This window comes from Eublepharis macularius, chromosome 9 (assembly GCF_028583425.1).
Source record: "Eublepharis macularius isolate TG4126 chromosome 9, MPM_Emac_v1.0, whole genome shotgun sequence".
NCBI classification, from domain to species: domain Eukaryota; kingdom Metazoa; phylum Chordata; class Lepidosauria; order Squamata; family Eublepharidae; genus Eublepharis; species Eublepharis macularius.
Window position 1 is genome coordinate 66,354,036 of NC_072798.1, and position 13,493 is coordinate 66,367,528.

A 13,493-nucleotide genomic window follows, 5' to 3' on the forward strand; every position below is an offset into this window, starting at 1 on the left:
CCTTGGAGCTGTGAAAAAGTCAATCTCAAATCCTGCTTTAAATACACCGTGCCTGCTTACTAGAACCCTAAGCATATTAAACTGCTTGTCTTTAGCACTTTTCAAGGAACGGCTGTAGCTAGTGTGCCTGACAAAGCTGATGAAAAGAGCCATCAGCTGCAGAAGAGACCCGAGTCCTCAACCACACCAAAATCCAGCACCATCCTTAAGCCAGCCAGTTTTGAGTACTTTTGTCATTGAGCAAAAGTGCCTCTATCAGGATTGAGCTTCAGTTTATTGGCCCTCACCCCTGCCCAGGGTTGCCAGCCTTCTGGTGGGGGCTGGAGATCTGGAATTATAACTGACCTCCAGCCAACAGATCAGTTTCCCTGGAGGAAGTCTTTTGGAGGACTGCATTATACCCTGCTGATATCCCAACCCAACCTCTAGATGCTACACCCCCAAATCTCCAGATATATCCCAAGCATGGGTTGGCAACCCTACACTCCAATTATTTTCTCCAGGCAAGCTGCTTAGGGGAGGAATAAACACCCAGTTTTGGAAGAGCAGTTACAGTAAACAAGGCAGGAGGGATACAACTACCTTCATACCGGCCCTCTGAGATTTCCCATGATCATTCTACCTCCCTATCTATCCATTCATTCATTCCTTTCCCATCCTCCTTCGGTCTAAGCTCGCACCTGTGCTATCGAGAGGCAAGGAAAGGAGGAGCATTTGGGCGGCCTGCCTCTGCGGGGCTGCTCCTTCCCCTCCTTCGCCTGAACCGCGTCCCGCCCCTCGATGGCTTCCTTTCGAGACGCCGCCTCAACGCCGCTCCCCCGCGGGGACGGCGAAAGGTGAGCGGCTGCCGCAAGATCCTCGGGGCGGAATCCCACTGGCTGCAGGCCGGGCGCTTCCTATGCCGCCGCAGGAAGTTCTGGGGCAGACGGAGAGCGAAGCCTGACGAGGGTCACATGATTCAGCGGCCACGGCAGTCGCCGCCGCGCAAGCCGCTCTGCCTGGGTCGAAGCCGGCAGTCCGCGCCGACTGGAGAGAGGGGGCCGGCCGGCCCGTCGCTGCCGCAGCGGGCGCAATGAGCGCGCCACGGTGGCGGCAGCAGCTCCAGCTCCCGGCGGCGGCGCTCGGCGGCGGCTCCCGCTGGTGAACGGGCCGGCCGCGGCTGGCTCCATTGCGGAAGCGCGCCTGCTCCGGGCAGCCTGCCTCCGCTCCGACCGCGCCGTCGCCCTGCGCGCCTGCCTGCCCTCCCGCCGCGCTCTGGATGGTGCCTCGCCCGGCCCGCTGGCTGGTGGTGCCGCCGGCGGCAGCGGCGCGAGCTCTAATATGCTCACGCGGGTGAAGTCCGCCGTGGCCAATTTCATGGGCGGCATCATGGCTGGCGGGCCGGGCGCGGAGCACGGCGGCGGCGGCGCCTCCGACCTGCCCCTCCGCTTCCCCTACGGCAGACCCGAGTTCCTGGGGCTGTCTGCGGACGAGGTCGAGTGCTCCGCCGACCACATCGCCCGGCCCATCCTCATCCTCAACAAGGAGACCCGGCGCCTGCCCTGGACCACGGGATACGCCGAGTGAGTAGCCGGCCCCGGCGCGCAGCGGTTGGAGCGGTTGGGGGTGTGTGCGCGCGCGGAGAGGGCCCGGCCTTGCGGGCGGCCGGCTGGGGCAGGAGGCGCGCCCGTCCCGGAGAGGGCGGCGGTGACGCTGCAGCAGGAGAAGAGCGGCGAGGGCCGGTCACCTGGGGAAGCTGCAGGGAGCCGAGGGGGGAGAAGGGAGGGCGGCCAGCAGGCGCGCTGAGAAGCGATCGGGCTGCTTGGCAGAGGGTCCCCCCTGCCCGGGAGGGGGGCAAGAACGACAAGGGCAAGCAGGGCAGAGGGATGGAGCTTGACCCCAGGCGGTAAGGTATCTGAGCATGCACAGAGAGCATCCTTGTGCTCGAAAGGAAGAGCTCCTGGTTGCTTCACTTAAGTGGACTCTCTGCCAACCCAGTAAGCTTTTTCCTAGAAAAGTGCTTGCCCACTTTGGGTTGCAAGGAGGCTCTCTGTACATGCCCCAGATGCTATGCTGGTAAGTTCTGGGGTTAAGCCCTGGCTCACATTGACCCTTATGTGTTTCCCAAGTGAATGGGACTGTCTGCTCCTCTTATAGCCCTCTTGCATCTTCAGGTCCCTTCTAGAGCAGATTATATATGTCAGACGGGTGCAATCCTGTCAAAAGTTGAGCTGATTTATACTGGAGAATGATAAACCCATGCTTAACTTTTCCATTTCAGTTGGTGGGACTTACCCCCTGATGTGTTCTTATTTCTTTAGAAAGTAGAGTGCCCGTACTCCCCAGTAAGTGTATGTAGCATTTCAGTTTTGTAGCCTGATTCTATGCATGTTTATTTGAAAGTAAGCTGCACCAAGTTCAGTGAAGCACACTCCAATACATATGTATGATACTATAGCTATAAAGCATGTGACTCAGCCAAATCTGTTTTGTAACTCTGTATGTGCCAAGCTGGGTAAATACTCTGATTCAGTTCTAGAAATATTAATGAGGTTCAGAAAATGAAGGGTGGTTTGTATCATGGAAATGGGGCTCCTCAAATGAAGGGCCTTTTCCCCCTTGAATCCGCCTCCCTGTTTATCACCCAGCATTTCTTCCAGATGAATTTCCAATTCTTTCTGCTGTTCCTCCCTCCAATTGATGTGCAGGGGGAAAGGTTGGAGAAGTATTATGAACCTGTTAGTAAAACTTAGGGAAATTATTTTTGATGCACAAATCTCCTCAAGTTATGGTTTACATGTAAGGGTGATCCTCCTCTCAGTATTTTGTTAATGGGTAGCTGGGCTTTAGAACACCCCCCCTTTTCCAGGCCTTATGCTGCAAACCTAGCGGCTGGAGCGCTCACCACGGCTCATTCCCATCTCCAAATTTTTCTGTCTTCCCTGCCCACTTGCTTGCTGTGGAAGGTGGAATGAAGGAGACTACAGCATTTCTCTGATGACTTTCCCTGCATTGCTGGCTTCCTTTTAATACTCTCTTTATTGCTTTTGCTACAAGTTGAATACTTGCCTGAACTGAATGTTTCTAATGATGAAGTGCTTCACTAGATTAAATCTCTGTAATTATCACTGGCGTGAATGTCTAATGAAGCAGGAGTGATGAGCAGCTTTAGAAATGGTAGCAAATGCTCTTCGGCTTGCGGGGGGGGGGGGAGCGTGTTAGATAGATTCAGTTTACTGCAGTTCTGAAAGGAAACTGCACTAATCCTAAATGGTTCCTGATATCTGTAGCTTGAGGTTTTGTAAAGCAAAGACAATAAGGAGGCGTCTCTGGCCAGCTTTCCTTCAGCTCTAGTTACACCATGCTGCATTTAACTGAATCAACCTGGTACATGCGTGTATATTATTTTTATATTCATATGAGAGATTTAAGGCTTTTGAATGGAAAACTAGCAGAAAGTGGAATATGCCATCAAGATCTGTTCAGCAGCTTTAAGAGGAGTGCAGTATCTAGTGAAGTTTGTAGTCAGTGTCTGCCTGAATGTAATCATGCAGGCTAAGGAGCACTCAACAGTTTTCTGGCATCTTGGAGACTGCTGGAAGCTAATTACACTGTGCCGTGTCACTGCTGTTTACTTGGAAGTATTTAATTGTGCAGACTGGCCCAAAGCTGCTACCAGCGGAATTTAAGGTTACACATCTGTTTAAGCCTCATTTCGTTAACATATCTAATTTAGTTCTGAAGGTTTAGTTTTCAGTTTTATTTAGAATTGCAGATTTAAATGCCAAAAGAGCAGTGATTGCTCAGAAGTAAATTCCTTAGAGGAACTGGGTAGAGCTGCACTGGAAGTGTTTGTGTGTGTGTGTGTGTGTGTTAATGTTGGGAAAGCCTTTGTCCATTTCCCTTCTGTCTGCACTGTGAGTGTCATCTTGTCATCCCAGTGACATGCCAATGCTTAAAGGTACTTAAGATGGAAGTCCTGCACCTTGTTTAGTGATTTGTGGGTGTGTCTCTCACTCTTCTTTGTGTGAATTTGATAGTACAGGGAACCAATGAGCATTCTTCTTTAGTTTAGGATACGCATAGTCATACCATTGGTCTATGAAGATCAGTATAAACAGCACTCGGGTTTACTCTGAGTAGCAGTGGCTGAATCTCCATGGTCTTGGATGGAGGTCTTTCACATCCTTTGCTGTCAGATCTTTTTAACCGGAAATAAAGCTTTAGAATTTTTATTTTATTTATTTATTTAAAACATTTATTTATTTAAAACACTTTTCACCCAACTTGTGGTCCCCAAAGCACTGAATAAAATACATATAACATTTACACACACACACAAACACATTGAGAAAGGAGGGTCAATGAGGAAATGCCAAACAACAGAGAAGTCTTCACCTATTGATGGAAGGCAATGATAAGTGGGGACAGATGAATCTTGGGGAGGAAATTCCATATTTTTCAAACCAAGTAGATGCTTTACTACTAAACCACAGTTTCTCCTGAAGTTAGCTCCTGTTGCTTTGGCTTCTTAAGAGTGTGGGAAAGGTACTAAACACTCACCCAAACTTTCCATTATAGGAAGGGACTGTTTGTTTTTATTAGAAATGAATAAATACTTTGCATGTTAGCTCTAAAGTAAGCTTTAATTACTTCAATGGTAAACCTAGAGTCAGTGTAGTGTAGAGATTAGGCCACAATGAGGAGATTCTTGTTCACATTCCTGTTGGGTAACCTTGTGCTAGTCACTTTCTCAGGCTACTCTATCTCACAGGGTTTCTGTGAGGAATGAATGTGGGAAGAGACCATGTATGTCACCTTGAATTCCTTGGAAGAAAGACAGGATAAAAATCTAATAATTAAATCTAATTACACTGATGAGCTCATTTTTCATTCTAAAAAATAAAATTGAAGATGCTCTGTAACTTTTGCATAACTTGGCTTTTAATTATTTTCACATGCCAGTAATGGAGTTTTTTTGTTGACATTGGTTGTAAACAGTTATACTCCCATTTAGAATTGTTTCATGTACTTTTCTGATATATTCTATACAGAATTTTCCATCTCCTTGTTCTGTAATACTGACCACTGTGGGGAAATCACACACTGTGCTGGATCTTAACAGTTTTTCTGTTATCACTGGGAGGGAAGAACTTTTTCTGATTCTCATCCATATCACAGCCCTATTCATCAAGGCACTTTATCCGTACTGATCTCACAATAACCAGTACAGCCTTTTTCAGGGCATTAGAAGGGGCCCCTACTCCTTCTTGGCACTGCTGGAAAACCTTGGATGGTCTAACCTTAGAAGATGTCACAGCACAAGGTTTTTCTAGGGACAGGAGCAGGACTCAGTATAGGGCTGCAATTTTCATTTTTTAAAATTTTACCTCATTTATACCTTGCCTTTGTTTCTACTGGGGGCCCAAAGTGGTTTACATAATTCTCCTCTCCTCCATTTTCCCCTCACAACAATCCTGTGAGGTAGGTCAGGCTGGGGCTGTTTGATGGGCCCAAAGTCACCCCGTGAGCTTCCATGGCATAATGGAAAATTGAAATCGGGTCACCTGGATTCTGCTCCACCATTCCCGCCACTTTACCATACTGGCTAGCAATCACATCAACCATATGTTACCCACTATGAGCAGGGCTCATTTTGAGGGAGAACGTGCAGGAACATAGTTCTGGCAGTTCCCCAAAGAGGTCACATGTCAGGTGGCCCCACCCACCTGACTCTCGGCCATTTTGGACCCGTTTCTGCCTTTATTGGGGCCGAAACTGCCCGGATCAGGCCTCTGATGGGTGGTGGATCGCTCTCCCACTCAGCAGTGGCCCGATCCTGACCATTTTGGGCCCTTTTTTGGTCATTTTCAGCCATTTTGGGCCCAATTTCAGCCCTGAATGGCCAGGATTGGGTCCAAAACAGCCAGGATAGGTGATGTCAAGGGGTGTGGCATATGCAAATCAGTTATGCTAATGACACTTCTGGTGATGGCAAGGGGTGTGGCATGTGCTAATTAGTTATGCTAATGTTATGCTAATGAGTTCTTCCAGCTCTTTTCCTGCGAAATGACCGCTGACTATGAGTATATTTCTATCCTTTAGGATGAGTTCATTTCTAGCATGGGGATGTCTTCTATAACTGCTTTATGTTTTCAGGTTTCCATTCTTTTATGTATTGTGGCGCAATTGGTTTTCATAATATATTTTGTTCTGATAGGTGTGCAAATATTGTTTGAGCTGATTCCTTTGAACAGATCTTCTATTCCTCTTTGTGCTTTCTAAGCAAGTTCCTTGAGAAATGGGGAAAATACAATTATTTAGCTTGTATAATTGATTTTTGTGGATTGAGTGCCAAGATTTTTAGTTCTATGAATGTTATCCTGTGTACATGAATATTTTGAGGTCTGCTAGCTGGGTACCATCCTACATACACAAGTGAAAACCGCCGTCTCCTGTCCAAAATCAGGCTACTAACTTTTAACAAGAAGCTGTTCTCTTCCATTATGAATTAGAAATCTGTAGGCGAGTCACAGGTTTCTACTGTACTTGTTACTTCATTACACTCTGAAGATTTTTGCCTTAGAGACCAACCTCTGTTCTACTTGTTACGTCAGCCAGATGAATTGAGGTCTGTTGAGCTCTGACAAGCTGTCCGCCCCTTTCTGTATAGTCACACAAAGCAAGGGTTATTACTTGCTGCCAGACACTGTTTTATTCAAAAAATAACTTAAAATGTTCACCCAGTTTTGTATGCCAAAAATGGAAAAAGTTTTATTCCGAATCTTTTGTTTTTTTCTTGCAAAGGTGTCCATTAATACATTACATCTATATTTTGAAGGATTCATTTTAAGAGTAAATATCTTCCTGTTGAGCGTCCAGAGATTATATTCTTATCTTTCTTGTTACATGGATATATTTTTGACCCGGGTCTTAAGAGAACGCTACTGCTTATGGTTTGTATTTTAAGACTCTTAGGCCTCAGTCTGAAGCATGCTTACTGATCAGTAAATCCAATTAAAATCAATGGGACTTGCTTTAGAGAGAGAATGCTTTTAGGATTATAGTAGTTTTAGAATAAAGACCTGACCTTGATGAACCAGATGTAAGTTTTGCTGCTTACTTCAATGGACAAAAGGTTTGGCCTTATTTTTCTATAGGTATGGTTGTGATACATTTATTTACTTTATAGAGCACCTTTCTTACTGAGACTCAGGATTGATTACAAAATTTAAAACAATACAATAGGAACATTATAAGACATAATAAATAGTGTAACAAGACTGGATTACAAACTTTAAAAAGAATGCAATAAAAACAATATAGACTGTAGCGAATTAAAAATGCAAAAACTGGACTTTAGCAATCGTAAAACAAGCAGTAAAAACATGTTAATACATGCAATAAGCTGCACCCCTTTTCCCCCTGTAAAAATGTCCTCCTGAACAATTTCTTTTTATTACAGCCGTATTGTATTTATTAAAAAAAATCTGTTCTGGATTGTTTTATAAAAATTGCCCAGTAAAGCTTTTGTTGATCTTAATTCTGCCTACAATAGAAATCCCCAGCACATTGTATGCTCCGTTTATGGATCATTGGTATCCATGATGGATATGGAGATCCATCATGAGATCTGTGAAGGGCGGCACTTGGACTTTGGACCCTGGTTACTTAAATCATGTAAGGATCACATCAGTAGGTCTTTGATGTCCATCATAAATTAGTCACTGACACAGAATACCTTTCCTTGGTCTCTAAACAGATGGTTATAACAGGTGGTTAACCATGTCCTACATTTTAAAAAGTCACTAGAGAACAGTGATGTGGCCAAATACACCTGGTCTCTATTTTACCCTTTTTAGGCACAATGAGAGAGTGGTAATGGTACAACTCTACGTCTTCCTGGATAACTCTGCTGCTCTAGACTTCTTTCAGTCTGATTTCAGAGCAGCCTTTGATGCTGTGGAATGTGCCATCTTCTTGATGCATTTGGAGGTAGAAGTAGGGATTAAAGGATATGCTTTGGATTGGTTTAAATAATTCCTTATGGGCAGAATTTGCCCTGACCTGGATAGCCTGGATAAGCCTGACCTCGTAAGATCTCAGAAGCTAAGCAGGGTCGGCCTTGGTTAGTAATTGAATGGGAGACCTCCAACGAAGACCAGGGTTGCAGAGGCAGGCAATGGCAAACGACCTCTGATAGTCTCTTGCCCTGAAAATCCCAGAAGGAGTTGCCATAACCCATCTATGACTTAACAGTTCTTTCCACCGCCACCACTAGGGGCAGGATTCAGAGGATTGCTGTTGGAGACCAATTATCATTGGTGTGGGACTTACCATGTGGAGTTCTACAGGGCTCAGCCTTATTCATCATGCTATTTAATCTCAACCATGCTATTCAGCCTCAAAGCCTTTAGGAAAAATAATTTCTGGTTTTGGAGTAGGCCATCATAAATATGCTGATAACACTGATTCCTTATTGCTGTGGTTAAATGGCTACAAGTGAACAAACTGAAACTGAAATCATGACAAGATGGAGATAATGTTGGATGGGGAGACCAAGGTCTTGAAGGACATTGTCTGGCCCATTTTTATTGGAGTACAGCTCATTCTTGCTGACTCAGTGAAGAGCATAGCGGTTATACTGGACTTTGCTGAAGAAACAGCTTAATGCAGCTGCAAAGAATGCATTCTTCAAATTTCATTCGCCTGGAAGATGACCCTTACCTTGACTTGGCTGATCTGGCCATATGCATCCATGCTGTAGTAATGCAGTCTACATGGATCTGTACTTACATGCAACTTGAAAACAACAGTTGATACTAAATGCCAGAGGGAGACTATTCTTGGGTGCTAGGTAGAACATGCATGGCACACCCATTCAGCAGACAGCCCAACAGTTACCAATCAGTTATCAGATTCATTTCCAGGTTCTGATTTTCACCTACTGAGCCCTTAATGGCCTTGGACCCACACACATACCCACAGGACTTCTCCTGGTATTTAATTTAATTTTTAAAATATTTTTAATATATTTTATATATTTGATACAAATATATAGACATATTTAACACTAAAATCCAGAAGGAAGACCAATAACAGTTACTGGGGGTACGCCAAACAGAACAAAGTCTTCACCTGCTAGTGGAAGACAATTGCGGGAGACACACAGATCTCCCTCGGGAGGGAATTCCAAAGGTTTGGTGCTGTGACCAAGGCCTTTTCATGGGTTGCCACCTGTCTATCCCCAAAACAGAGCCTCCAAAGATAACCAGACTGGATGGGTAGGTTCATATGGGAGAAGGTGGTCTTTAAGGTATGCTGGTCCTTAACTGTATAGGACTTTTAAGGATCAATACAAGCACCTTCAATTGTGCCCCCAAACAAATTGGGAGCTGGTGTACACAGGAAAGTGTACATGGGACAAGACTGGAGTGATATGGCCCCTATGATCCACTCCAGTCAACTTGCTGGCTGCAGCATTCTGTACGAACCGTAATTTCCACATGGTCTTCAGGGGCAGCCCAATTGAGAGTGCATTGGAGCAATCTAAATGATATATTATCAGGGATAAATACATCATTAAAACTAGGGCTTGAAGTACGCATACAAAAATATAAAAACAACTATTAAAGTATTGGGCAGGAAGGAGGGATCATTGAAACGAAAAAATCATGATCAAGAAAGTGCTCTCTTGGGTTTTGAGTCCAGTGACACCTTAGAGTCCAACAAGATTTTCAGAATATAACTTTTGAGAGCCAGAGCTCCCTCCTTCAGAAGAAGGAAACTGACCCTTGAAAGCCAATACTCTGGAAATCTTTCTTCTCTAAGGTGCCATTGGATTCAAATCCTGCTGTTCTACTACAAGACTAACATGGCTACCTACCTAAAACTCTCCCATAGGTTATCACCTGCCTAACCTAAGAAGGTAGAGGGCACCCAAACAGGGCTTTGGAAGATGACTCTGCAGTCCACTCCTTTCTGTCTGCAGTATTCTGCTCCAACTGTAGCTTCTGGACAGCCTGCGAGGTTAGCCCCACATAGAACACATTGCAGTAGTCTAAACTAGATATAATCAGGGCATCCACTACATAGCCAGATCTTTTCTGCCCAGGAAAGGCAGCAGCTGGTGAACCAACTGAAGCTGGTAAAAAGCACCCTTGGCTAGGCTGCCATCTGCTTATCCAGCAGTAAGCCTGGGCCCAGGAGCACTCCAGACTACAAAAATATTCTTTCAATGGGAGTGCAACTCTATCCAGAATGGGTGATAACCTTAAATCCGGGTCAGACCACCTGCTCACCAGATGCGCTTCTGACATTGGAATTAAGCTTCAGTTTATTAGCCTGCAAACGCTGCATCCACTTCAAAACTGCTTCTGGGCACCAGTTCAGGGTTTCTGCAACCTTCCTGTGATCAGCTGTAAGCTCAAGATCAGGATGGATTAAAAAATCTGAAACCTATCCTCCAGGTAGGACGGGAACCACCACAAAACAGTGCTTCCCAATCCCAGCCTGAAAAGGCAGTCCAGAAGGATACCATGATTGATGGTATTGAAAGCTGCTCAGAGGTCGGGAAGAATAAACAGAATTGTACTTCCTCTGTCCATCTCTTGGCACAGGTCATCCACGAGAGTGACCATGGTTGTTTCATTCCCATAACCAGGCCTGAAATCAGACTGAAAAGGATCCAGATGTTTGGATTGTACTACCTTGTGATGTTACAATGCCCTTTTGCTTTATTACTCTCATCTCTTAGCCTCCTGTTACTTGCAAGACAAACTGATGCTATGTCAGCTAAAAGTGTAGAAAATATATAACCTGATGGGAATTGGTATGCGAAAATGGTAGCAAATGACTTTGGACAAGAGATCTAACTTTTAATGGAATGTAGATAATACTTGCTTTGATGGACCAATGGTGTGATTCAATATAAGGCAGCGTCATGTGTGTTCATGAGCACAAAATGTTAAGCACCCCTTCCCTCCTCTTCTAACTTTTCCTTGCATTTCCTGTATGTTGGTGAACACGAGGCTAGGTTGTTTCATGTCAGAGTAGAACCAGACGTTCTAAGACGCTACTTGCCCATGTGAAATTTATGAAACCAAGCCGAAGAACAGGACCACGTACAAAAGAGTTTAATTTTCTTGCTATCAAAACTCAAATATAAGGCACAACGAAAAGCCAAAATCAATTTTCTTGCTTTCAGAACACAATTGTAAGGCACATAATAAGCCAAAATCAACCGAGGAGTTATGAAGAATTCCCAAACTCCCGGCTGGAGGTGGCAACGGGTTTGCCGGCTTGGAAATTAGGCCCCGTTTTGCACAATGTGCTTTGTCATAAGCCACATGTAAATCTAAAATGAACAAGAGAATACATCATTTGAAACAGCCAGTGTGCCAAACAGTCTTACATAGTTACAAGGTTACAAGGTCTCTCACTTACAAAGAGAGAGAAACTCACCAATTATAGTCTGCTATTGCTACTTTTCTCTTTTACATAGAATTATAGTCTGCTACTGCTACTTTTCTCTTAGAAGCTTCTGTTCCCGAATGATTTTACTTCATGGGGTGGGGTAGTGCTGACTACATCCACTATTTAAAGTTATATTCATTATTAAAGATAAAAACCCAGTGCCTTCAATTTAAAGGGGCCAGGCTGTGATGTTATAAAAAGTATAGCTGTGGAATGCCAATTGGTGTATATTAACCCAAAAATGGAGAAAAATCCACCTCAAGATTCAGCCCATGTGGTGCAAGGCTATTTAGTCGGACAATCCACTGCGCTTCCAACTGTAGCAACGTTCTGTGCGTGTTAACAGATTGTTTAGGGTCCACTGTCTGGAGCACAGAAAAAACAAATTCTCACTCATGGGTATGGAATTGATCAAAATGCTGGCTTAGGGGTGCTTCCAGAGATTTGGTTCTGATTCAGGACATGTGTTCTTGGATTCGCAGTTTGAGCTGTCTAGTGGTACTCCCTACGTAAAGTAACCCACATAAGCAACGTATAATATAAACGGGACCTAATTTCCAAGCCGGCAAACCCGTTGCCACCTCCAGCCGGGAGTTTGGGAATTCTTCATAACTCCTCGGTTGATTTTGGCTTATTATGTGCCTTACAATTGTGTTCTGAAAGCAAGAAAATTGATTTTGGCTTTTCGTTGTGCCTTATATTTGAGTTTTGATAGCAAGAAAATTAAACTCTTTTGTACGTGGTCCTGTTCTTCGGCTTGGTTTCATTTTGTTTGGGACCACCCCCTCCTGGATTTACTCATGTGAAATTTATGACTCACTGGAAATGTAAAGCTAATCTTCAATCCCAATGCATCATATTGCTTCTATTCACTACTCCTTTACGAAGGATTAGAAATATTACCAATTTCAACTGGAAAAACTATTGCCAGTAATAAAAAAGAAATAAGTGACAATAAAAAAGTTAAACGAATTGCTTTCTGATTGATATTTTCATTGGTTACAGAAGTGAGAATTATTACAGCTATATATTATATGAGAGAGAAATTATATATTAGGATTTAACCTTTCTTTTTTCTCGCACTGAAATTCTTAATTATCCCTCAATCAATCTGAAGTCTGTGTTTCTGGCTAAAAAAAAATGAACTAAGGAACATTCATCATTAAAACCAGCTATACCAAGAATGTTTTAAAAAAAATGAACTAAGGAACATTCATCATTAAAACCAGCTATACCAAGAATGTTTAAAATAAGTATATCAGGAAAAAGCTAGAATCAGGAAGGTCTGTCTCATAAGTGGCTTTCCCTTTGACTATTTGCACAAGCCTTACAATTAAATTACTAGGCTGGTTAAATTCTTCCTGGAAAAGCATATCTTTGAAGAAAGAGGGACATACGCTCCTTACATGAACAGTAGAACACAGAAATTGTGCTTTTTACAATGAGCATTAATTGCTGGCTGAGAAGTGGAGATGCAGTTAAGAATTGCAGCCTACAGAAGAAGGGAAGTCAAAGTTTTGCAGCCCTTACAGTGGGTTCCATGCCCTGATCTGGATAGTCAAGGTGCACCAGATCTTAGAAGCTAAGCAGGGTCGGCCTTGGTTAGTAATTGGATGGGAGACCTCCAACAAAGGCCAGAGTTGCAGAGGCAGGCAATGGCAAACCACTTCTGATAGTCTCTTGTCTACCCCACTGGGGTCCCCATAGGTCAACTATGACTTGAAGGCACTCTCTACCACACAGTGGGTTCCATATGAAATTAGTTTTATTTTTTAAGGAGCTGATGTTCCACAGGCAAATTTATGTCAAGCTGCTTAACATGCAGGTTAAACAGGTTTCACAGAGAACTGTGTATCTTTAGCATCTTTATAAGGAAATGAGCCCTGTAAAATGCTGCCACACTGGTACCATTTAGGGAAGTGGTGAGCCCCATTAGTGTAATATTAGGAAAGTTTCCTGTGATAAATGATGATTTTTTCTCCTGGTAGGTTTCTTTCTATATACTGCATATGTTTTATCAAGAAGAAAGGAAATTCTGA

The 13,493-nt window shown here is 43.9% G+C and overlaps 1 protein-coding gene across 1 annotated transcript in view; it reads left to right on the forward strand.

The window, feature by feature from the left end:
* The first annotated feature begins 907 nt into the window (after positions 1-907).
* PPM1H (protein phosphatase, Mg2+/Mn2+ dependent 1H) overlaps positions 908-13,493 on the forward strand; it is a 128,369-nt gene continuing 115,783 nt past the window's right edge. Inside the window, exon 1 of the mRNA XM_054989190.1 lies at positions 908-1,562. Within this exon, the coding sequence (XP_054845165.1) occupies positions 1,321-1,562 (242 nt within the window). The 5' untranslated portion in view covers positions 908-1,320. The remainder of the gene's footprint in view (positions 1,563-13,493) is intronic.